The 24,373-nt window shown below is 51.9% G+C and overlaps 3 protein-coding genes across 3 annotated transcripts; 2 read left to right on the forward strand and 1 right to left on the reverse strand.

Annotated features, from left to right (window-relative positions):
• Positions 1-963: 963 nt before the first annotated feature.
• Positions 964-3,960, forward strand: PG998_010044 (RabGAP/TBC; the record flags this gene model as incomplete). The annotated part of the gene is made up of 4 exons (XM_066876860.1): positions 964-1,089; positions 1,267-1,669; positions 1,741-3,842; positions 3,898-3,960. The coding sequence occupies 4 exons, from the start codon at positions 964-966 to the stop codon at positions 3,958-3,960; spliced, it is 2,694 nt and encodes an 897-aa protein (XP_066729016.1).
• A 2,134-nt stretch (positions 3,961-6,094) lies between these two features.
• Positions 6,095-6,908, reverse strand: PG998_010045 (40S ribosomal protein eS8; the record flags this gene model as incomplete). The annotated part of the gene is made up of 2 exons (XM_066876861.1): positions 6,095-6,639; positions 6,845-6,908. The coding sequence occupies 2 exons, from the start codon at positions 6,906-6,908 to the stop codon at positions 6,095-6,097; spliced, it is 609 nt and encodes a 202-aa protein (XP_066729017.1).
• Positions 6,909-10,839: 3,931 nt separating this feature from the next.
• PG998_010046 (uncharacterized protein) lies at positions 10,840-23,713 on the forward strand (the record flags this gene model as incomplete). The annotated part of the gene is made up of 9 exons (XM_066876862.1): positions 10,840-11,010; positions 11,089-13,455; positions 13,536-18,285; positions 18,343-18,927; positions 19,038-19,097; positions 19,165-19,329; positions 19,405-23,151; positions 23,220-23,564; positions 23,619-23,713. The coding sequence occupies exons 1-9, from the start codon at positions 10,963-10,965 to the stop codon at positions 23,711-23,713; spliced, it is 12,162 nt and encodes a 4,053-aa protein (XP_066729018.1). The 5' UTR covers positions 10,840-10,962.
• Between the last annotated feature and the right edge of the window lie 660 nt (positions 23,714-24,373).

Raw genomic sequence — 24,373 nt, forward strand, 5'->3', positions numbered from 1 at the left:
CATTCCACATAAAAGGGCGACACCGTAGCGCTGGGCGGGGCCCACAGACAGGCACACGGTTTTAAGCCACCCCTAGGCCACCGCCCTGAACAGATGACATCCCAGTGGGACGGGCCAGCCAGAGCGCCCGGCACTCTCCAAACAGTGGGCTAATAGCGGGGGGCCTGCAAAGGGAGCAGGGGGTTCACCTGGGTAAAGGAGAGAAAACAGCATGTTCAATTTCGTTTTCTTCATGCCCGTACACGTTGGACAGGCTGGACAGACAGACCGACAACTCGAACATTGATACTGGCATTGCCTAGCGAGCTGCAAGTATCGTCCAAGCTTGCAGGCGGAGCCGAGTTGGCTGGCACTGCTACTTCTTGTCTTCTACTCCGTACTCGTGCTGGCTTTCAACGTTCCTGCAACTCTAGTACTTCGCCCTTAGGAACACACACTTGCTTACTGCACATGCATCGGGACATGTCATTATGAGTGGGTGAATCTTGACTCGGAACGAACTACACACCCGATCTGCTACTCTGCAACTGATTCCCTACTCAACGTCACCTCTCTCCTATTCCTGTTTCCGTGTAGCCCATTGTGCGAGGTACACACGAGCCATTCGATCGAATCGGGTCGGTCAAAAGAAGGAAAAGTCCCCCCCTCTCTTCAAGTCTAACCCGACCTCGACGAAACCACCAAAAAAGCTCCACCAACCACCGCCCTCTCTGGAGCATCGACGGAACGTCCAAACACAGTCGCGCGATACCTCCAGTCACCTCCAGTCCAGTCGCCCAAGTCACTGCCGCCGTCCAAGAAAAAAACCCACATACCGCCCGAATGCATTCCTGAACCCTCTTTCTCTCACTTCGCACCGCTACTAGCCTTTTGACTTTGGCCATTGCCGACTGCTTTCTTGTTCTGCCCCATTGACATTCTTTATATCCTTTCTTTTTTGACTACTCGAATCGATAATTCACTATGGCCGAACAAGGAGAGGCGCAGGTCCAGCAGCAGCACACTGCCGCTGCCGCTCCTCCTGCAGTCGAGGTGCAGCAGCCGCCCAGGGAGGACGACGAATCGGCCTTCTCAGACAGAGAAGACAATGTAAGTCCACTGCTTTATTAAATGCAACTTAGGGGGTGGGAGGGCAGCTTTGCCCGCAATCTTGTCTGCGTATGCCCGCCTTCAAGCCCCCCAGAGGTTGCACTGCATCATGCCCCCATCTGTATCTAGTATTTAGTAGTCTGTCACGCAGTTGCTGATGCCATGGCCTTTACCCAGGACACATTCGAGGACGCCGTCGATGCACGCTCTGTCCGCTCTCTCACGAAACGAAGCTCGTCGGTACAGAAACCCGCCCCGTCGCCCCCTTTAGACGACGACGAGCCAGAAGCGGTACCAGATGTGCCCACGTCCGATGCGGTCCCGCAGCCCGAAACAGAGAAGGTTCACACCAACGGGAATGCAGATGTACATAATGATGACGACGAAGATGCTCCTGCACCCCCAGAGAAAGATGCCGTCGAGGCTACAATAGAGGATGATTTGCCCAGGGATCCAAAACGGGTCTCGAGTGTCATTTCTACTGGCACCTTGGACGAGGTGAAGTTGGACGATGTTAAGTTGGATGATGTAAAGTTGGACGACTCGAAAATAGATGACGAGACTGCCAGCCAGCCGAAAGGTATGTCACGTTTCTTCGCATTGCACACTTTCTGCTTGTTGAGTATGCCGCTGACGTTATTATTGTTTCAGAAGATGAACCACCTGCCGTCCCGCCTAAGAGGCCTTCCAAAAAGCTGTCGCTCAGTAACCTTACAAGCTCCCTTCCCTCAATGCCCTGGTCTCCTTCTGCAGGCGACTCACCCCCGAAAGACGGCTCCAGCCCTCCGACTGTACCAGCAAGCGCTCCCGCTTCAACTAGAGATTCTCTTGTTGCCGAGAAAGCCCCGGCGCCCCTTTCACGAAAATTAACCAGCCCCTTCACTTGGTTGTCCTCACGGAATTCCAAGGACAGCAGCTCACTCCCCACAAACGCCACCCGATCCACGAGGCGGGATACAGCAAGCTCGATGGCAACCCTGAGTAGTAATCCAGAGATGATGTTGAGCAAGCTCGAGGAAGGGGACGAGGCTGGAGCTCGGCCTCGGTCGGTGCGGAATAGTCTCAAGGACCGGTTCAAGTTGGTTCGCATGCGGGAAGAAGCTGGCATCATCATGCCAGACGATGATGGCTCTATTCATGCCACACAGCCGGCAACAGCCGGCGATGCCACAAGCCTTGCAGCGCAAGCTTTAGAAAATGGCCCCCTTTCGCCGATTCCGCCAAGCCCCAACCCAGAAATGGCCCCCGGTACCGTGTCGGGCGTGATGGCTGGGCCCTCTGCCATAAACGATTCTCAGGTTGATTGGGATCTCTGGCAAAATGTGGTCTACGAGGGCCCCGCCGCCGTGGCGAGAACCAGCGCAGAGGAGCTAAACCAGGCCATTGCCACGGGTATCCCTAACGTCATCCGAGGTGTGGTTTGGCAGGTACTTGCCCAGAGCAAGAACGACGACTTGGAGCTTGCATACCGGGAGCTGCTCACTCGAGGGACCGAAAGGGACCAAAATAGGAACAGTAACAGTACCATCAGCACACTTAGCAATGGCAACCTAAGCATCGATAAGGATGCGGTCACGTCGTCGGCCTCGTCGGTCCACTCAGATAAATCTGGATCGAACGGTACAAAGTCTCCTGCCCCCTCGGAGAAGGATATTGAGGCTGTTCAAAGGGCCCAGGCCGTGGCGGCCGCTGAAAAGAAGAAGAATGCCAAAGAGGACGTAATCAAAGTACAAAAGCTCGAAAGGGTCATCCGCAAGGATATGGGTGCGAGGACGAGCTATTCAAAGCATGCTCAAGCTGCCGGGCTTCAAGATGGCTTATTCGGAGTCTGCAAGGCGTATGCTTTGTATGATGAGGATGTGGGCTATGCCCAAGGCATGAACTTCCTTATCATGCCCATTCTCTTCAATATGCCAGAAGAAGAGGCTTTCTGTCTTCTGGTGAAGCTGATGCACGAATACAAACTGCGGGATCTGTTCGTCCAGGACATGCCAGGCCTTCACATGCGCCTCTACCAATTCGAGCGGTTGTTGGAGGACCTGGAGCCCGCGCTCTACTGCCATCTTCACCGCCGCGGCATCACTGGCCATCTGTATGCTACACAGTGGTTCTTAACGCTTTTTGCCTACCGTTTCCCTCTTCAGCTGGTCCTCCGGATCTACGATTTGATTCTTTCTGAGGGATTGGCCGCCATTCTGAAGTTTGGCATTGTTCTGATGCAAAAGAACAAGGAAACACTGCTTGGCATGTCAGACATGGGCGCGTTAACTACCCATCTCAAGGATAAGCTCTTCGACGTCTACGTCGATCAAGCTCCTAGTGCGGGCAGCATTCTTGAGAACGGGTTCTTTGGCAGCAGTTCTGCCTCGGTGGACAAGGAGGTCTATCGAGCCGACCAGCTGGTGCGTGACGCGTGCGAAGTCAAGGTGACGCCCGAGCTTCTCAAGGCTTACACAGCGGAATGGGTCGAGAAAACCCGTGCCGAAAAGGAACGCCAACAGGAACTCGACACCTTGAAGACCCAGAACGCGAGCTATGCCATTCAGGTCCGAAAGCTGGAAAAGCATGTAGAGGACAGCGAAAGGGACCAGGTCGAGATGGCCAATCAATTTGTGCGCTTCAAACTTAGGGAGGAGAAGCTGGAAGAAGAGAACGAGGGTCTCGACCACAAGGTGAAGGAGCTGAGTTCTATAATCAACGAGCAACAAAACACAGACAAACAGCTGGTTGCCACCAAGATGCAACTCGCTGAGGTATGTCATGGCCACTCTCTACTTCCTATTATGCAATTGCTAACAGATCCGCCAGCTCACATCCGAACACGAGGCATTAAAACGAAAATGGGCCGAGTTGAAGAAACAATTCGCATGATCGCTCATAGTCACCGGGCGTGGCCATGGCCAACGACCCAAATTCTTGGATCCGGCTCTGTATAGTTTGAGGGAGCTCGGTATCCATCAAGCGAGGCCAACATTTGTACCACACTTTTGGCGCAAGACCAAGGTTGAGACTGGAACTCGACCATGTGGAAGCATGCTATCAGGATTGCACGTACGTCTATGAGCGTTCCTACATCCAATGCGATATTGGTGTATACGATTGGCAGGGGGAGCTTATCTAGAAATGGTATTGCTTCCTGTTCGCCAATCATCTAAGCATGAGCTGTGGGAAGAATAGATAGGGGCAACGAACCATCATGAAGTGTGTCTGTACCAGCTCAAGCCCTTGAGATAGAGAGTGCAGCTTCTCGACGACGCATGGAAAAGAATATTGTGTAAATAATAATCTCTGGAGACTATGACGATGACGAAGAAGAAGTGAAGAAGTGGGAGTGTCATTGGGAACCTCGAATCGAGCTGAAATCAGGCTTGAATACGTGTTGCCCCGGCCCTGAGATGATTTCTAGGCAGGCAAACGTTGCGTATCTCTACACTACTGGAGTAGATTACTAGGATAGGAGCAACGAAGAAACAAGAGTCGTATCCATACTCAAATGTACTCAAATGCTGTGACTCGGTGAAATAAGAAGAGCTATGAGATGAACCGCTCTGGAGTGTGGCCGTTCTGTGTCCTACTTCCTTCTACCTACCTGGTGACACAAGCATACCTATCCGCTGCTGAGTTGGTGTGTGGAATGAGGACGCCAGTACTGTGCTCAGTCAAGGTCTAGGCTATTACTTATCCTATCTCCAACATAAAGTAACAACCAACAGCAGAGTTCTGCCAAGTTCGGGGAGACAGACATCCTGCGGCACCGCGAGATGCCGCTTAGAGGAAGAGCATCGACAGCACGCTCAGCAAAGCCTGTGCCCGGCCGACCTGACGGCTCGGGCTCGGCAGTTCGACGTCCTTGAAAGCGGAAATTGAATATGTTCCCCTGCCATGATGTTAGGGGCGTCTCGGAACGTTCGCGGCCGGCTCCCAGGTAGAGAGACGCTCTCCTACTCGAGCGTGCGAGGCAAAGGCGCAGAGGGGGTTTCGTCATCACCGGCATCGTCACGCATACTTACGCACGATCTTCACGAGACATGAGCAAGCCATGAACGCCAGGAGCGGGGAGTGGTGTTTGCGCATGAATGTATCGTCTGGGGTATAATAGACAGACACGACAATAGATAGCCTGTAACATGTAATATCATTTATCAACCGCGGCGGAGAAGAGACAGTCACAGGGGCCAATGTTCTTCTCGTCCACACAGCATACATAGTCGAGATCTCCAGGAAGGCAGGGCCGCTTTTCGGCCCATCACCCATCATAGCTACTACTTCAACTGCTTCGCCACTACCTCTACAACACCGATTGCTCCTGGTCGCCGAGGACCACGTAGTGGATGTCCTGGGTGTACGGCGTCAATCATAGAGATGACCGAGCCTAGGCAATAATCAACGCCGAGAGGAAACCGTTAAAGTAGCAAGCCAGCAGGCACTGTCTGCAAAGACCGTCATGTATGGTGCGAGAAGTTAAAACCGAGGGGGTGGCCAAAGGGAGCTGAAATAGGTGGGCGAACATACACGGATGTCGATGAATTTGTGTATGATCGGCGTTGCGCTTAATGTTAAGTACAGACATCGGCAATATGGTTAGTTGATCGTCGGAAGGAATAAACGGGCAGCAAGGCTTAGCATCTTCACATTGGACAGCAAGACTTGGCAAATACTGTCCAAGGGCTGGCATGATCCGTTACAGGACTACTTGTGGTCACAAATTACAGTCACATGGATCGCAGGCAGTTCTAGTGGTACGGGGATGCACTTGTTTTTGATCTTTTATTGATCAGATAGTCGTCATCGCGATGAACCCATTCCATGCCGTAGACGAAGTATCAGCAAAAATCCATGAACACCGATTCCGTAGTGCAAATGTAAAGACTAGACTTCGTGGTCTCCATTTTTCCGTCGTGACATACAGTTCATGAAGCTGAAGAAGGCTATATCCTTTCCCTTCTTTTATTTCCTTCACGACAAACCCAGCCGATAACCCCATCCGTAGAAGCAAGCGATACGCTTACTTGTGGAGCTTACGCTGGTAGAAGGCGAGCTCCTCACCCTCCAGGATGTAACCGTCGCAGCGACCGCTCTGGCCGGGACGGCTGGCAATGACGGCGAAGACACGACCGGCCTCGAACTGCTTCTCGAGAGCGGGCTCGACCTTGCCCTGGGCGGCGAAGCGAGCGGCCTGCTTCTTCTCAACGGCGTTGCTCTTCTTCACGGTCTCCTCCTCCTTGCCCTGCTTCTGCTGTCGGCGACGGCCGAGAGACTGGCCGTAGTGGGCCTCGTACCACTGACGGAAAGGAGCGGCATCGATCTGAACAACAGCGGACTTGGTGAGGGTGTTGGTGCGGACCAGCTCGTTGTTGGAAGGGTGGTAGGCGACAACGATGACACGGGTCTTGCGGGTGCAGCCCTCGGAGGCCCAGGCGAAGTTGCCGGAGTCGAGGCGCAGGGCACGGTACTTGTGGTTACCGCCACGGGTGCGGACGGTGTGAATGCGCTTGGCACCGATACGGGTGTTGGCCTCCTGACGGCCGGCCTCGAAAGCGCGCTTCTTCCCTGTTGACGGAGGTCAGAACGTATGATTCATGCCAAAAAGCAGAATGCATACGGGCTTTCGAACGATCAAGACGGAGTGCCCTCTCTCCCTCTCCCGCCCCGCTTCATCCAAGAAGGATACGCAGGGAGAGAGAGAAAAGGAACCCGTCGATCGTAGTTCATATGCCTTATTTGTATGGATTCTTTCACGTTGTTGGAGACGTACGGTAGTAGGCGCGCTTGGCACCGGTAGCGGATCGCTTGTGACGAGAATCGCGAGAAATACCCATGATTGCGGTTTATCTGTGAGGCAAGGCAAGGGAAACGTTAGCTGAGGCTGCCAATCCGTATGAGGGCGGAAGATGTTGCGGAGTGTTGAGACGCAGTGGAAGTGACGGCCGCCTCGAGTCTTCGCAACGAATTGAAAGCCTCGACACAGATCGAGCAACAACCTGCTAATAACAAGAACCGGCCGACTCTTCCTCCTTCTTCTGGAGATTGGCTCACTTACCTGATGAGGTCGGTATTCACCAGGGCAATCGATAGAAAAATGGGTGTTGGCTGTTGGGGTTAGTCGTAGGAGCGGAATGTTCGAGGAAAAGTTCGCGGTGTAGTCGTAGTGCCCTTCGCTCGTGCAAATTGCCAACCAATTTTCTGTGTGGGTTTCTAAATTCACACGAGTGGAGCCCCAACCGGCAGGACTTGGGAAGAGGGCTTGTTTTGGGGACTGATAAGATAAGCTCCCAGAAAAAGCTGGCAACTGACCGACAGCTGGCCTGTACTTGGCGGGAAAGCATGGTCAATCTGTTCAGCCTATCAGCCCAGCCTCAATTCAACATGTTCAGCTCATTCGAATGAGCAAGCACGAGAGGGGTGGGTGTTCTGGCTTCTTGAGGATGGGCGTGCATCTAGACCAGCATATGAGGAACCCATCCTTTTCAAATAAAGACATATCAACGACTGTCCGAATGCCATGGAGTTCAGGACGCTGCTACCCGCAAGATACAGGTCTCGTCTTGGCTGCCGATGTGATGACTCAAATGAGCGCATTCACGATCAGCCAAGGTTGTGAGAATCAATCCAAGGGCATTCATCAATCTTATTGGTTAGATTGGCCAGAAACTCTGTCTCTGTCTTGATGATTGATGAGACTTCAATTCTGCTGCATCTCGAGCCAGTTCAACGTGGGATCAACCCAACCCGACAAAATATTAGACCATTTTAAATAACGACTCTTTTCATGAGCCTATTGAAGGGATGGTTTCTCATAGTCTCGCACACAGTGAGGGCGCACTTACTTCTTTCTATTATGACCAGTACAGCAATAATCAGAGGCTTGCATATAATGGCGGCTCTATTAGTCCCAGCCAGCTTCGTTGCCCGCTGCCATATCTGCAACATTCAGGGCCCTGAAGGAAAACCCAAGTCTCCCCTTTATCTCCTGGCCTGGTTTCAACACGTATGTACAGTCTTGTGTGAGGGCTGGAAACTAGTCTATCGTATCAGATACTAGCGTAGCCTGCAACATAGTCTTCCTGATAGCATGTCGTTATTCTTAGACAGTTGTCAAAGAAGGTATCGGAAGTGTTTGAATGATTACGGTAATAATTTCAGCTAAGGAATTAAGTCACTTATAGGAAACTCACTACTTATGTAGTTTTACTATGTCTAAAGCCTGATTGATATTTCATTTTCGTATGTTAAACCTCGTTGTTAGTATAACCAGTTCTACAATATAATCTAGTTCCTTCCACTACAGTTCTTCCGCTTCTAGCAAGGCGTTTCTTAAGTTTGAGCACTATTTGAAGCCCACGTAGTTGCTACTTTATTCATCGAATCTGAATCCTGTACTATCAAGTACTCACCTGTCTCCTATAAGATACGACGTTTGTCACCGCTAACACAAGTCAAGCCCAGAGACAAACTGTTCAACATGAGTATCATGCCCGGGAAATAGATGAAGCCACGGTGAGGTAACCGACTTCAGTATCATGAGTCCTGGATAAGGCGTGATATTTTGTCTAGGCTGAGGCACAGATGAAATCTGGGAGAAAAGAACGCTGCAAGTATACACTATCTGTAATGGTGTAACCCCAAAAGTATGAGCTAGGACAACCCCGACGTATCTTATGGCAACCGTACCTATCTAGATGTACACACCTCAGATTCAAGTGTATATGGTGTTGCAGAGCTACCTGATTTAGAAATATATAAGTAGTGAGGCAGCACCAGCGAGCAATATGTGGAAGTAATTTTTCGTCTTTACCCTTGGTCCATAGAACCTTGTGGAGGTGCTTAAAAGCAAGTGTATACTGGTTGAATTATACATTAGTTAGTAAGGAACGTTAGATCACCGCTTTTAAACTGACGTACCTACATTCTATCATGTATATTGCATTGACTTAACTGGGAAATACAGTAATACCTGGATGTTGTAAGGAGCAAACTCCATAGATACGTACATGGTTCGGATGTAGCTAAACTCTTGATAATCAGCTTTCCAGCTCGAGGAAGCCCGTTTTGGACAGAATCTGAGACCGTACGCGTAGCCATGCTCAATATCTCGTCCCTTTGTTGACCACAACCTTGATAGAGACACCAACTCGGCAATCCTATTTCTAGTTGCCATGGATATCTGGCCAACATACTTTCCTGGAACCACTATGCCACAGTGTTATATCTGACTTGTATTTTACAGTTGAGTGGCATTCTTCGACTACACCACGGTGAGTTCTCACTTCTGTGTACGTTTCCTGATGCGCAAATGCAACTATTTGTCTTCGTGTGTAGAGGATTGCTGAATCTCACTGTGTAGAGACTGTGTGGTCACATGAAATGCCGATTGAAGTACTGGTTGTAGTTGCGCGAGAGAGAGAACTACAAGGTCTTAGACGCGCTTGTAGGTGAAGACAGGGGTGGACAGGGCCGAAAACAGAGTTTGGTCATGGATGGGTGGGATATGCATGTTTGGACCGGGCAATCGTGGATGTGAAGGATGCAAACAGGGCTCAGGTTATAGAATAGCATATACATATTAATTTAATGCCTACATGTCGGCCGGATTGATTGGAAATAACATATCTAAAACACTACCGTCCATGATCTCACTGAGATATTGCTTAACCATTCTCCGTGGCGTGTCGAAAGTCGCCAGGCTTTACACCGAGCAGATAAGCAGCCCGCTACAATAAGAAAAGGCAACTGAAATAACACTTTGTGACACTAATATTCACCCATTCATTGTCTACGACTTGTTGAAGTCGAGGCTTTCATGTGAATACCAAGACGAGGCAGGCAGGGTGTTACATGGTGGGTGAATGGTGAATGGAGGGGTGCAGGTGGATTGATTGTGCTGCTGCTGACATGGGCAATTGACCCCTCCATGGTATTTGAAACCCGTGGCAGCGTGGCTTACTACCCAAGCTGGACTTTCTGCAATTCAAGCCGCGCGTGTTGATGATAAGCCTGGCCTGGGGATCGCACGATAGGCAGTACAGGCTTATCCTAGACCGGGCCCAAGCTCCCTCCCCGCCTCTGCCGTCCCTTCCTACCCAGCCTAACAGTGCAGCTTGAGCAGCATTCGTGACGCATGTGTTTTTCCTCGGGGATCCACTGTGGAAGCGAATCGATTGCGCTGGCCGGGCTGCTCTAAGCTTAGGACATTTGATTTGTACCTGCCAAAGCAAACCTCTCTCTTCACCATATTCTCTCCGCCATATCCCATTCAACATCCCCTCCCATCAACTGCGAAAGGTCATAAATCACACCCTCTTGCGGCTTTGGACTTCTTGTGCCAGAAGCCTTGCAACCGTTTGTGATCTTTTCCGCCTTGGTAGCGTCTTTGCCGCAAGCTCCCAGAGAAAAACCCGAAGGCCTGGCGACCTGCACCTCCGCCTAGTCCTGAGCGTTTCTGAAGCTTCAGCCTGCCCACCCACCTTGGTATTCGCAACTCTCACCCCGATCACCATTTCCCCCACCCAAACCACACGTTGTAACCACGATAATTTGTACTCGCCAAACCCCAACTCTTTCACCCGACGACAGCCCGCCTTCTGTTTGCGGGCCACTTTGACGTCACTGCCGCACCATCATCCAACAGTCAGCCCTATCTTCGCAAGGCTGAACAGCACCCAAAGATAGGACCCAGGGAAAAGTTGATTGATTGACTCTTGCATTTTCGCGACTGCACCTTCCTTCAAGGACTTGAGGAGCCATTTTCCGACTGGATTCTGGATGCTCCATCGCGTGGACCTCAGTAATTGTTATTCGGCGTTCGACCTTACGTAGGTGGAGGGGGATAATTGTTAAACCTTCTCATGCGGCACCGCCGCCCCGGCCTTCACCATGGGAAAGATCGCGAAGACCATCCAGCCCAAGCACAAGGAGACCTTGGTAAGTCAAACCTTTTCACTATTGCCACTGACGAGGTGCCCATCTTCTGTCGTCTTGCTAACATTGATTGCGCCCCAGACTCCTTGGCTCCAGAACTTTGTCCAAACCGCAACCGATACGCCGTTACCTCAATTACCCCAGTATCTATCCAACTTTCCGACGAGATGGCCCTTTCCCAGAGGTGATCTCTACCATTGGATACCGCTACTAAACCGATTCGACGACGTGTTGGAGTCTTTCTGTGCGGTGTATAAGCTTAAGGATGGAGCCCAGTCCCGAGACTTCGGCTGCGACATTCTGCTTGGCGCGAACTCGACAAGTAAAGACGATGCTGGGCTGTGGGACACACGGAAGCTGGCTGAGCTGGGTTTCAAGGAAGACGGTGATAGCTCTTTGATTGTTGCCATTCTGAAGTTCACCCAAATGTTGCTTGATCACTGTGGAAACAGAAGCATCTATGCCAGCAGCTCACACCTGAATGACCTGCTCAACAGCACTGATTTCAACATCGTTTGCGCCACTCTTCGCGTCGGAGTTGAACTCGCACAGCGGTACCAAGCCTCGGTGAAACGAATGAACCCGACTAGTCGCCAGGTGAATTCGGCACTTCTGACGAACCACTACAACATCGACCTCGACCGCGTACAGCAGCTTGCTCAGCCGTTCATCAAGACCCCCATCATCAAGCCTACAGAACCGCAACCGTTAGCCACGCCGATCTCTTCTTCGGGCAAGAAAGGCGGTAGCGGCCTCAAGAACACCGCTTCCATGTATGCCAATGATCTCTGCGCCATAGCGAAACCTAGCTCTACGGAATTCTCGTCAGACTCTGGCCCGGATGCGCGGTGGAATGGATGGGGCGATGTGAAAGTATCGTACTACCCTACTACTAACTCCTCGCTGCCAACCGAGAATTTCGGACCCTCGGAACGAGCAAACGCCTCCCAGCCGTCGACACCTACCCCGTTGCGTAGAAGCAACACGGCCGGCGGTCCTCATTCCACCCCTCGCGCTGCTAGACAGCCCGCGGCAGATGATAGTCCGTCTCCTAGTACACGCTCTCCCGCGCTTGGTAGCCACGAGTTTGCTACTCCAGGTCAGAAGTCATTGGATATCCCCCAGTCGACCGTTGTGTCAACGCCAATTTACAAACTGCTCGAACGGATGCCGTCTGATCTTTCCAAGGATACCAGGTATGAGTTCCTTAACCGCCTGCGAATAGCAAAGGCTTTGACAGGGACCGTCGAGGCACGACAAGGCGCCCTCAAAGCCCGCCTGTTGGCCATACAGAACTTGGCATACATCCATTTCGAGGCCCCCTTCACCGAGAAAGTTCTCAAGCATGACCATGATGAGCCTCGCCGCTTCCAACTGGTATACCAACTTGCTGAACTTATTCACCCATCACCCGAAGGAACGCCACAGGTACCGACGGGATTACAGGCAATCGCGCTGTCTCTCTTGGAGGCCATCTCGGGCTTCCATAGCAAGATCCCCGATATATTCTCAGCGCTGAATGCTACTGTTAATCACGGTGTGCTGCTCTACGTAATCAGGAAGGCTGTTGCGGAAATGAGGGAAGATGATACCGGCGAGCAGTGGACTGACGAGGATGAATGGCGTGACAACCTGTTCTCGCTCACGTTGCACATCACCATGGCCATGACCAACAATTCGTCTCGTACCACACCGGAAATCATCTCGGCTGGTCTGCTCGAAATTCTTGTCGAAGTTCTTACCATCCGTTCCAATGTCGCCGAGAGAACCCATGCTACTCTGGTGGGCTTCCTTGACAGTTTGATTTACAATGTTCAGACTGCCTTCCAAGCTCTCATTGCAGCCAATGGACTTGATGCGGTTACGGACCTCATCACCCATGAAGTGGACTTGGCCTTGAAAATGGTCGCGGAAGGCAAAGCCACCCCTACCGATTGCAGATCGCAGATAGTCGATTATGAGATACCATTCTATCAGCAGCAAAACCTGAAATGGCTGCTCAAGTTCATCCACCACATGATGACCAACGCGTTTACGTTTGGAGGGAACACAGACCGGCTTTTGCGCAACCTGGTGGATAAGTCCGCATTCTTAGGCTGTATCCGAGAAATCATCGTGAACGTGGAGAAGTTCGGTTCTCTGGTCTGGACTCATGCAGTTACAATTTTGACAGATTTTTTGAACAACGACCCGACCAGTTTCTCAGCCCTTTCCGAAGCGAACTTGATCCAATGCTTCCTTGAGGCCCTGACCGGGCGACCTGTTGCCATTGAGTCCCCAGCTCGCCCCGAAGATAGCGAGCCGGATCAGCCAGAGCCCGTCGATGACGACTCTACGGCTTCGGCCGCGGTCCCGGCCGCGACGTCGACTTCGATCACGACTGACGATCGGCCTCACCCCCTACGCGGGAAATGCTGGAGTCCTCTCGTACTGTGCCTATTGCTCGTGGTATACGCCCTTCCTCGGACGCCATCACCGTTATTCCCAGTACACTAAACGCCATATCTCTCAATAATAATGGCCTCAAGATGGTGGTATCCTGTCGTGCTTTTGATAGCTTCTTCGAGATATTTGAGAGCCCGGAGCATGTCCGTGTCATGGCAGGAGACCTGGATATCGCAGCTAACATTGGAACGAGCTTTGATGAGTTGGCGCGCCACCACCCAGATCTTCGGCCTGCAATAGCGAATGCTGTCCTGGACATGATCGCCCGCGTCACATACCTCGGCGAAACCAAGTCGAAGGAGCCCGGTTGGGGCTCGAGGCTCATAGTGACAGACAACACCGGCAAAGAGATGGTGGCGGATGCGAGCTTGCTCACTGACCCCCAGGCCGCTGCTGAAAAAGCAGAGAAAGGCAAACAGAAGGTTGAAGCCACGCCTACCACGGACGATGCAGACATTGAGATGCTCGACGCTGAGTCCATTCTCACGAGGAACGCGCGCAGCAGAAACGAAAACATGTCACCCCACAACTCCATTACACCCTACATCTTTGCGACTGCCAATTTCCTCGCGAACTATATCACCAACGTGTCGCTGAGAACTCCCTTGATACAGAGTGGTGCTATCGAGAATCTTTTGGATTTGTGCACGTCACCTAGTCTCCCGCACGACTTTGGCGATTCTATGGCTGCCCGTTCTCTTTACAATGTCATCTATACGCTCATTGAGTACGCCCCGATCATTGGGCTGCCGTCTCTTCTGAAACGCACCATGGACACAATCCACGTTCTACAACCTATGGTGGACAAATCTGGATTTGAGCCATACTTTGCTTTCTTCTTGAAGGATGACCTAAGTGTTTCTTCTGAGCTGTCTATTGATGCCCGCCAAGAGATAGCAAGCGGCACTTCGATAGTCAAGGCGCTTCTAAACACACAGTCGCTGATGAGAGTGCTCTACCAATGCTTCCCATTCTCCAGTCGAACGCAAACCATTACCCTTCACCCCGTCAACGTTTACGATTACTGGGACCTCTTAGTGAAGTCATTGGGACCACTCCTGCGTAGTGGTATTTCGCAAAACATGGCTGTGGAGCGCAGTGTTCCCGAGAGCTGGAGTAAGAGTTCAGGCCCGGCTGCACGCCGCCAAGGCAATGCCTCCGATCCACTTGTGACCGAGGAAGACGAGGCTGCTCCCCCTGACGTCTTGACTTCTGCCATAGTACCTACCGTCAACAGCACGAGTTCCGAGAACGCGCCTTCCCAAAGCGAGCAGTTGACACCACGTTTCCGAAACTACCAGACTCTAAGGGTGGTGCTGCAGTCATTGATGCCCAATACGTACCCTCTTCTCCAGACACTTGGCAAGGCGCTCCTTTCAAGACGTGGGGATCGCACCATTGAGCGTGATTCGTATCCTCGATATCGCCACATTAAGCTGGCAAACAGTTTGGCGGATACGGTTTTGGGCCAAGTGGACGTTTCCGAGAGAAGCCTTCTCTATTTCAACTACTGGGTAACAATTCTACACACCGTTTATGCAATGCTTCTCGACCGAAAGTTGGAAGGCAGACACTCTGATCGTCAGGGTGTCCAGATCATTGCACCTATCCTAGTAGCCTTCAAGCAACAAGGCGGCCTGGAGAAGCTCAACAGGATGCTGCAAATCTGCTCTGATGAGATCTGTGCAGACCGCCCCGAGGGTGCTGATGATGAACCATCACGGCAAGCACTTGTCGTCATGAAGAAGATTCTCGAGATATATGCTGTCATCGTCAACGACAAGGTGGTCAATGAATCTCTTTCCCATTACAGCTTTTTCGCTCGCAGCGGCGACAGGAGGGTTGAGACTCCTGTTAGTTCTAACCTTCTTGTGGAACTGCGACTGACAATCCTGCCAGTCGTGCGAGGCTTGTGGGAATCGAATCTTGCTGAGAAGGTCTCAAGTCCTATTTTGGCCAAAATCATCGATACCTTAAAGTTGATCTCTCGGGGCGATTCTGAGGCAAACGCCTCTAAACCTACTGACAAGAGCCCGCCGCCTGCTCTCCTAAAAGCAACACCGGTCCCTTTCAACTGGACTGCGTGCGCGTCTACAGTGTCACAGCTCAAAGACGCTGGATTTGAGGAGGGCCTAGCACAGGAAGCTGCCTTCCGATCCAACAACCAATACACAGCAGCTAAAGAGTACTGTGAGGCGCATAAGGCAAAACTGGCTGGGTCTCCTAACCCTGTACCGGCGGAAGAGGCCCCTAAGCCAGATGAACTCGTTGAGCCTATGCCCCCATTGTTAGCCCCAGAGACCTCACAAGCCCCTTCAGACGAGCAGATGGTCCTTGATCTACCATCGGATCTTCCTCCCGGTTTGCTGGAAGGGGCGGAAGGTGAAACGCTTGGCGACTTTTTGGAGCAATCAATGCTTGGTGCGGCAGGTGCAGATCAGGGAGGCGCTGCAAGCGCGCCGGCGGCCCCGCAAGCGTCTACCGCAGATGCTTCATCGTCTACAAGCCCAGCCCAGGCTCCCTCGGCAGGTCCAGCGGCTCCAGTACCGGGCAGTCAGGTCCCTGTACCCAAGGAGATTCTTGACGCACAACGAGCCACACTGCGCAACAAGCTGATAGAAAGATGCCTCGACATTATAAGAGCACATCCAACTTCATCATATGAAGTCTCAGAGCTTATCACAGCCGTCGTCCTGCAACCGTCGGCAGACGATTCTGCGAAACAAGATGTTGGCGAGACTCTGGTCAATGCACTTATGTCCTTCGCCGCCGATGACGACCTGAAGTCAAATGGTCGCAGCATCGCAGCTTATGCCCATCTACTTACCCTGCTGCTGCAGGATCGAGGTTTCTTCAGTGTTACAATCAGTTCTCTCAAAGAGAACATCACTGAGTTCTTGCGTTTCTTACAAGTACCTGCGCCGTCTACTGAGGACCTCCCTCCCTGGATCCCCTACATCCTACTCATCTTCGAGATTCTATTGAGCGACGATGAACAGCCGCCTGACATGCAGTGGAAACCCCCTTCGAGCGAGGACGATTCCATAGAACCGTTCAACTGGCCGGTTCGTGATGTGGTTGTCAATGAGGACGACCGTGGTACACTGCTAGAGAACATTCTTGAAATACTGCCACGGGTTGGGAAGGACGAGTCGATGGCCATTTCTCTGTTGCGCATCCTCGTTATCCTGACACGCAACAGGACGACTGCGAAAACGGTTGGCGACAAGAAGAACCTCCAACGCTTATTTGTCATGACCAAGCAGCTTTCAGGGTTCGGGCCTGCTCGGCTGAGCGAGAATCGTATCTCCACTTATGTCCTCACTATCTTGCGTCACATCATTGAGGACGAAGATATTATCAAGCAGTTGATGAGGAGCGAAATCCGAGCTGTGTTCGACAAAGTTCGCACCGGACAACGTCCCCTTGATGTCCCGGGCTACCTTCGGCAACTCTCCCATGTGGCTCTTCGCGACCCAAAGCTCTTTGTGAGCGTCACGGACGAGATGGTGAAGCTCCAACGTTGGACCTTTAGCGAGAACGGAGTCTCTCCAAGACAGCACGTCCTGCTCAAGGAGCCGAAGGCGGAAGTGTCTAAGGACGATGTTGCCCCCACAGTCCGGGCCACTGAGGGTCTTTCAATTCAAGATGTGAAACCGTCAACTGAGGGAAGTGACAAGCAGGTTTTGGATACAACCAAGCCGACAGGCCATGACACAAAACGCCCGATTCTCGAGAATCCTGACGGTGTAATTCATTTCCTTCTCTGCGAGCTCCTGAACTACCGTGAAGTAGATGACAAAGAACCTCCCCGCGATCCCAAGGATGTGAAGGACTCTGCGGCTTCTCCTTCGTCCGCACCGAAGGCCCCAGGCGCAGGCGAATCATCTGAGGCGCAATCGTCCGACCAGAAGGAGAAGAAGCCCAAAGCCTCGTTCAAGGCAGACGAACACCCTATCTTCATTTACCGCTGTTTTCTGCTTCGGTGCCTCACCGAGCTTCTCCAGAGTTACAATCGCACCAAAGTCGAGTTCATCAACTTCAAGCGGAGTGCTCCGCTGCAGACCAACACCCCTATCAAACCCCGCACAAGTGTCCTGAACTACCTGCTGACAGATCTCCTTTGTGCGGGCAACATCGATGGTACAGCGGACAGTTTGGCAGACAAGAAAAAGATGGCTACAGCTGCTCAGGCACAGAAGCTTCTTGTAGCGCTTGTGGGCAAAACTATTGAGAAGCCTGCCACTCGTAGCCGCGAGAAGTTTGAATACGATGAGGAAGAGCCCGACTTGTTGTTCGTGCGAAAATTTGTCATTGACACAATTCTCAAAGCCTACAAGGATGCCTATACCTCCAACGAGCCTTTCGATTCTAGATATGGCAAGATGCTACATTTGTCCACGGTCATGCAGAGTATGGTGGATGACAAGGAGAAGGACATAACCGCTGGCTCCCGCAACAACCCTGACCCTTCCCCAGACCGCTCCCAGGCACAGCTCAGGCGTCTAATGTACGAGAAGGGTTATCTTGCAGCTCTCAACTCGTCACTCGCGGACATCGATCTGGCGTTCCCTCCAGTCAAAAAGACTATCAAGTCTGTTCTCCGCGTCTTGCGAACTCTTACCCATACAGCCATCCAGCTCAGCCATGCCAATATACTTCCAGCTGCATCAAGTCTGGAAGATGTTGAAGATGACATTGCGTCTGCCACCTCCATATCTGATATGGAAGATGACCGCGAAGAGACACCAGATCTGTACAGAAACTCTGCCCTAGGCATGATGGAACCTGGTCGTGATATGGAGGAAGATTACTCCGAAGGCTCAGACGACGGTTTGTTTGATTCTTTCACTCACCCATTTGTGCATATCATACTAACCATACACATAGACGATGAAGAGATGTACGAAGACGAGTACGACGATGAGATGGAGTACGACGACAACCCATCCCTGGATGGTGAAGACAATGTCAGCGACGAAGATGAGGATGTGGAAGGCATGGGACCTATGGAAGGCTTGCCTGGAGATCTCGCTGTCGTCGACGTGACTATGGAGGACGAGGACGAAGACGAGGACGATGAGATGGACGACTCCGACGACGACATGAGCGAAGATGACGACGACATGGATTCGGAAGATATGGGCGACATCGAAGACCGGATCCACATCGTGGACGACGATGGCAACCCCGTGGAAGACGACGGCGCTTCAGGCTGGGAAAGCGAGTCAGATGAAGATGTGGACGACGGTGAGGAAGATGATGTCCCCGAAATTGACTATGAAGCAGAAGCTCAGGATCTCGAAGAAGCACAGATCCATGGTCTCGACGATGTCGGTGGTATCGTCGGTGGCCGTCTGGGCCAAATGTTGCAACAGCACATGGGTGAAGGCCACGACGATGACTATGACGGTCATGATGAGATCCACAACATTGGTAACAACTATGGTGGTGAAGACGAGGAGGATGAAGATGGTAAGTGGCCCTTAAAACACCTCTTGCCAGCCTCAATATTCCCAGACAGCAGCTCTTCTCATCGCAAAATCAACCCGCGATTTGCGAGTACGAAAACTGACTTGATACAGAAGACGAGGATGATGAGGATGAAATGGACGAAGACGACTTCGGCTTTGACGAGTATCCCAGTAAGTGATGACATTATGTTTATATCTCGTGATAAAATTCAACGACATGCTGACTTTGGAGTTCAAGACGAGCCTCCACCTCATGGAGTTTTCCCACTCGATGCGTTGGTTCTCGAACAACACGGTGGAGATGGCTTCTTTGCTGGACCTCCTCGTCACCGACATGGATTACGGGATCACTTCCCACCTCTCCCATTTTTGATGGGCCGAGATCACATGGCATCTTTGGGTGGTATGCTACCACATTCCTTATTAATAAACACCCCAACCCTATCACGAATGATGGCTCATCCATCTCACTATTTAGATACACGGAATCCCACCCGCCCCAGTGGCAATGAAGACGGACTGAATCCTCTTCTCCGGCGCACCAACGAAATCGGTCGAGACGCATCCCCACGACCTCCAAACCCAAGCCGTTTGATTCGTCTCCTCGGCGCTGGCCGCGGAGAGAGTCCCATTTCGTTCATCAATGAACTGCTGTCTTCAACTCTTGGGAGCCGCCATGGAAATCATGCTCTGCAATTCTCAATCACTAGCCAGGGCCCTGGCGGAGAAGTTCAGGAACTATCATTGCCTCTGCCCCATCAACTTCGCGGAACTGAAGGCCGCCGGGAAGCCTACAACGAGCCGTCACACGCCGCAATGTTCTCGACCGACACCACCAGTGATAGGTGGTTGGATGAGGCGAAGATGATTTTTGGCGCTTCAACTAACGACAAAGCCATCCGCCTCCAATTTGCGGTGCTCTCACACCTTATTCCTCCTGCTATTGAAGCTGAAAAGGAAAACAAAAAGAGGGAAGCTGAAGTAAAGCGCAGAATTGAGGAAGAGCACAAGAAGCGAGAAGAAGAAGAGCGCAAGGCTAGAGAAGCCAGAGAGGCCCAAGAAGCCGAGGAGAAGGCCGCAAAGGAGAAGGCCGAAGCCGAAGAACGCGAACGAGCTGAAGCAGCTGCGGCAGAACTCGCAGCACAAGCAGCAACAGAGGCTAAAGAGGAAGATGAGGTTCCCACCACAGATGATGTTATGGAAGGCGTGGAGTCCACAGGTGACTCTCCAGCCGATGCACATGTGGAAGCAGCGAGTGACCAACCTCGTGTTCTCACTACTATTCGCGGAGAGCAGGTCGATGTCACCGAGTTGGGTATCGACGCTGACTACCTCGAAGCACTGCCCGAAGAGTTCCGAGAAGAGGTTATTGCTCAGACTATTAGTCAACGTCGCTCTGCTGCTAGGGAGGATGCTCCACGGCGCCAAGGAGAGCCGGGCGAAGTATTCCAAGAGTTCCTCGACGCTCTCCCTGAAGACCTCCGACAAGAAATCGTCCAGCAAGAACGGGCGGAACAACGTCGTCGTGACCGTGACGAGGCGAGAAGACAAAATGCAGCCCCCGGTCTTGAGGCCGCTCCACAAGACATGGACCCCGCAAGCATCTTGATGACATTCCCTCAGGATCTTCGGGAGCAGGTTCTCATGGAACAAGGTGCCGATATCATGGATTCACTACCACCTGATCTGGCTGCGGAGGCTAGACGGCTTGTCCGCCACCACGGTGGTGGTGGTGCTGCTGGTGGCCAGCGCGATATCACTAACATATACGAATCTGGCCGTGAGAACCCGCGTCAGCCGCCTGGCGAGACTGCTGAAGCCAGCGCCAAGCCTCAACGCAAAATTGTCGCTCAGATGTTGGACAAGTCCGGCGTGGCTACCTTGCTGCGCCTGATGTTTATCAATGTCAAGGGCGGATCTTTAGAGGGCTCCTTGAGACACGTTTTCAAGGATATTTGCGAGAGCAAGCAGACTCGCCTCGAAGTCATCAGCACTTTACTGCAGATCCTTCAAGATGGTACGACTGACGTCGATGCTGTCGAACGCAGTTTTGCGCAGCTTTCTATCAAGGCCCGACAACCCAAGGCTGAAAAAGACGGCAAAACTCCCCAAAGCCTTAAGCGCAGCCTTACGGGATTGAACACCAATCAGCTTACACACTCCGGATCTGAGACCTCACCGGTGCTGATCGTACAGCAATGTTTGGACCTTCTTTGCTATCTAGCTGCCGAAGACGTCCACGTCCCTGCTGTCTTCCTCACGGAGCAGGAAACCGTAGGCCTGACGCTGAAACGCACCCTCAGCCGCAAAGGAAAGGGCAAGGAATCCAAGGTTCACAAGTTCGCTATCAACTCTCTCCTCGCCATGCTCGACCGCGACTTGGTCGTTGAGAGTTCATCCATTATGGATAGCCTTTCTCTGGTTCTTAGCAGAATAACCTACCCACTACTGAGTCTCGACAAGAAATTGAAGGAAGGCGCCGAAGCCATCAAGGACTTGGAGAAGAAGATCGCGGAGAAGGAAAACGAGCCTACCAGTGCCCCCACAGCCGAGGCAGGGGAAGCTGCTACAACGAGCACTGATCTCAAACCTGAGACTTCGACAGTCCAATCGAGCGATGCATCAGCTACACAAACAGCGCCTCCTGATCCCGAAGCCACCAAGACTGATGACGCGACTACCAAGACGACAACAGAGGACTCTATCACAAAACTGCAGGAACGCAAGCAGTTCATCCAGAAGCGGATCAAGACATATGTCCCGCCTGTCATCCCGGTGCACAATCTTACTCTCATCATCAACATTTTCGTGGCACGAGAATGCAGCTCCAAGACCTTCAAAGAGACTCTTTCTGCTATCAAGAACCTGTCTATAATCCCTGGTGCCATGGACGTATTCGGCGAAGAGCTTGCCCGCCAAGCACGAGTATTGAGTGAGAAGATTGTGGTTCACCTCGACGAGCTGCTGCCTCACATTGAGAAGGCATCTACCGGCACGGAAATCCAAGGTGTTGCGTTGGCCAAGTTCTCGCCTGGCGCTGCTGACCAAAACAAGCTTCTCCGGGTCTTGACGGCACTGGATCATCTCTTCGCCCAGAAGAAGCCCGAGTCATCAGATGATTCGGAGCCTAGCAACGAGACCAAGAAGCAGGATTTGCTCGCCACTCTTTACCGCAATACCACCTTCAATGCCCTGTGGGATAGGCTGAGCGCCTGCTTAAGCGCGATTCGCCAAAGGGAGAGCCTTATCAATGTGGCCACCATCCTTTTGCCGCTCATTGAGGCTTTGATGGTTGTCTGCAAAGATACAACGTCGTCCGAGGCGCTGGCACAGGGCGATGGTTCGGAAATGCTGTTGTCGAGCCCGCCACCCGAATCTCAGAACATGGCTAGCCTTTTCTTCAAGTTCACCGAGGAACATCGCCGCATCCTGAACGAGCTCGTACGCAACAACCCTTCCCTTATGAAGGGTACCTTCTCGCACCTCGTCAAGAACCCCAAGGTTTTGGAGTTCGACAATAAACGGAACTATTTCAACCGAAGTGTTCACAACCGCAGCCAGGTTCCAAATGGCCGCAACTTTGGCACCTTGCAGCTTTCCGTCCGCCGCGAGCATGTCTTCCACGACTCTTTCAGATCATTATACTTCAAGAGCGGCGACGAAATGAAGTTTGGTAAGCTAAACATCCGCTTCCACGGCGAAGAGGGTGTCGACGCCGGTGGCGTTACCCGAGAATGGTTTCAAGTCTTGTCACGACAGATGTTCGACCCCAACTATGCTCTGTTCATCCCCGTCTCTAGCGACCGTACGACATTCCACCCGAACAAGCTCAGTAAAGTCAACGACGAACATCTCATGTTCTTCAAGTTCATCGGCCGCGTCATCGGAAAAGCCCTGTACGAAGGGCGCTTGCTCGACTGTTACTTCAGTCGTGCAGTGTACAAGAGGATTCTCAGCAAGCCTGTGTCAGTCAAGGACATGGAGTCGTTTGATCCCGAATACTACAAATCGCTCGTTTGGATGCTGGAGAACGACATCACTGATATTATCACCGAGTCGTTCGCCGCCGAGGACGACGAATTTGGTGTGACGAAGATTATTGACCTCATCAAGGATGGTCGCGATATCCCTGTGACGGAGGAGAACAAGAACGACTATGTTCGCCTGATCGTTGAGCACAAGCTGCTGAAGTCGGTGCAGGAGCAGATGGAGAATTTCCTGAAGGGTAAGAATTCCTCTCATTTATTGGCCCGACGCATCAAGCCCATCATGCTAACTTTGAATGTGTTCTAGGTTTCCACGAGATCATCCCGGCAGAACTCATTGCCATCTTCAATGAACAGGAGCTCGAGCTCCTCATCTCTGGTCTACCAGACATTGATGTCGACGACTGGAAGAGCAACACCGAGTACCATAATTACACGCCTTCCAGCCAACAGATCCAATGGTTCTGGCGCGCAGTCCGATCCTTCGACAAGGAGGAGTTGGCCAAGCTGCTGCAGTTCGTCACGGGCACAAGCAAAGTGCCTCTGAACGGCTTCAAGGAGCTTGAGGGTATGAACGGCATCAACCGATTCAACATTCACCGTGACTATGGCAGCAAGGACAGACTGCCCAGCTCGCATACATGCTTCAACCGTAAGTTTACCAACTCGCCGCTACATTCTGACATGTTGCTAATTTGATAAACAGAGCTTGACCTCCCTGAGTATGAGAGTTACGAGACCCTCCGCGCGCAAGTCATCAAGGCCATCACAGCTGGCAGTGACTACTTCGGATTCGCTTAAGCAACAGCGATCACTCCCCCCACCATGGTCTACGTTGGCCTTGGACGTGGCATCACCGAAGCCGCATGATAATGATGTATTGTTTTGTACGACATAGTAGATTCAGGGCAACAATAGGAGGCGGCGAGGAGCAGCATACCTTAGGTACTGGCTTTTCTTCTTCATTTCTTCTGAGCATTTTCACACGGGAAGGGGCACGGACGCGAGCATGCGATGATTCCACGTCAGCGGAGTGCAGGCCGCTGGACGTTGGTTGACATTGCTGCTTGGCGACTTTTAACCCCCCGTTTTTGCAATTTGCATGGTGTAGATTAGGTTTTGCCCTTTCGTCCCCAAATAGGCATGATTATAGTTTCCCAATAGAGGCGAATGCATTCCTTATACCCAAATCGCTTCGTGTCATGTAGATGAATGTGATATCCCATGTTATGAGGTTTGAATGGAGAAGCGGCACCCCGGTCTCGTGGCACAGCCTCGGGAGAACGACAGGCAGGCCACAAAGACACGCCAGCGACATTGAGTAGTACAAATCAGTTACCATGACAGAGATGTAGTAATGCATTTGGATCTCAAGGTATGGATTATGTGTCATCATTGGGTGCTCTTATCATTCATTACTCATGTGTCGTTGCTAACGGCTATGGCAGTTCATACCAAATG

The sequence above is a fragment of the Apiospora kogelbergensis genome, assembly GCF_038363985.1.
Source record: "Apiospora kogelbergensis strain CBS 113332 chromosome Unknown utg000006l_segment0_segment0, whole genome shotgun sequence".
Taxonomy (NCBI): Eukaryota; Fungi; Ascomycota; class Sordariomycetes; order Amphisphaeriales; family Apiosporaceae; genus Apiospora; species Apiospora kogelbergensis.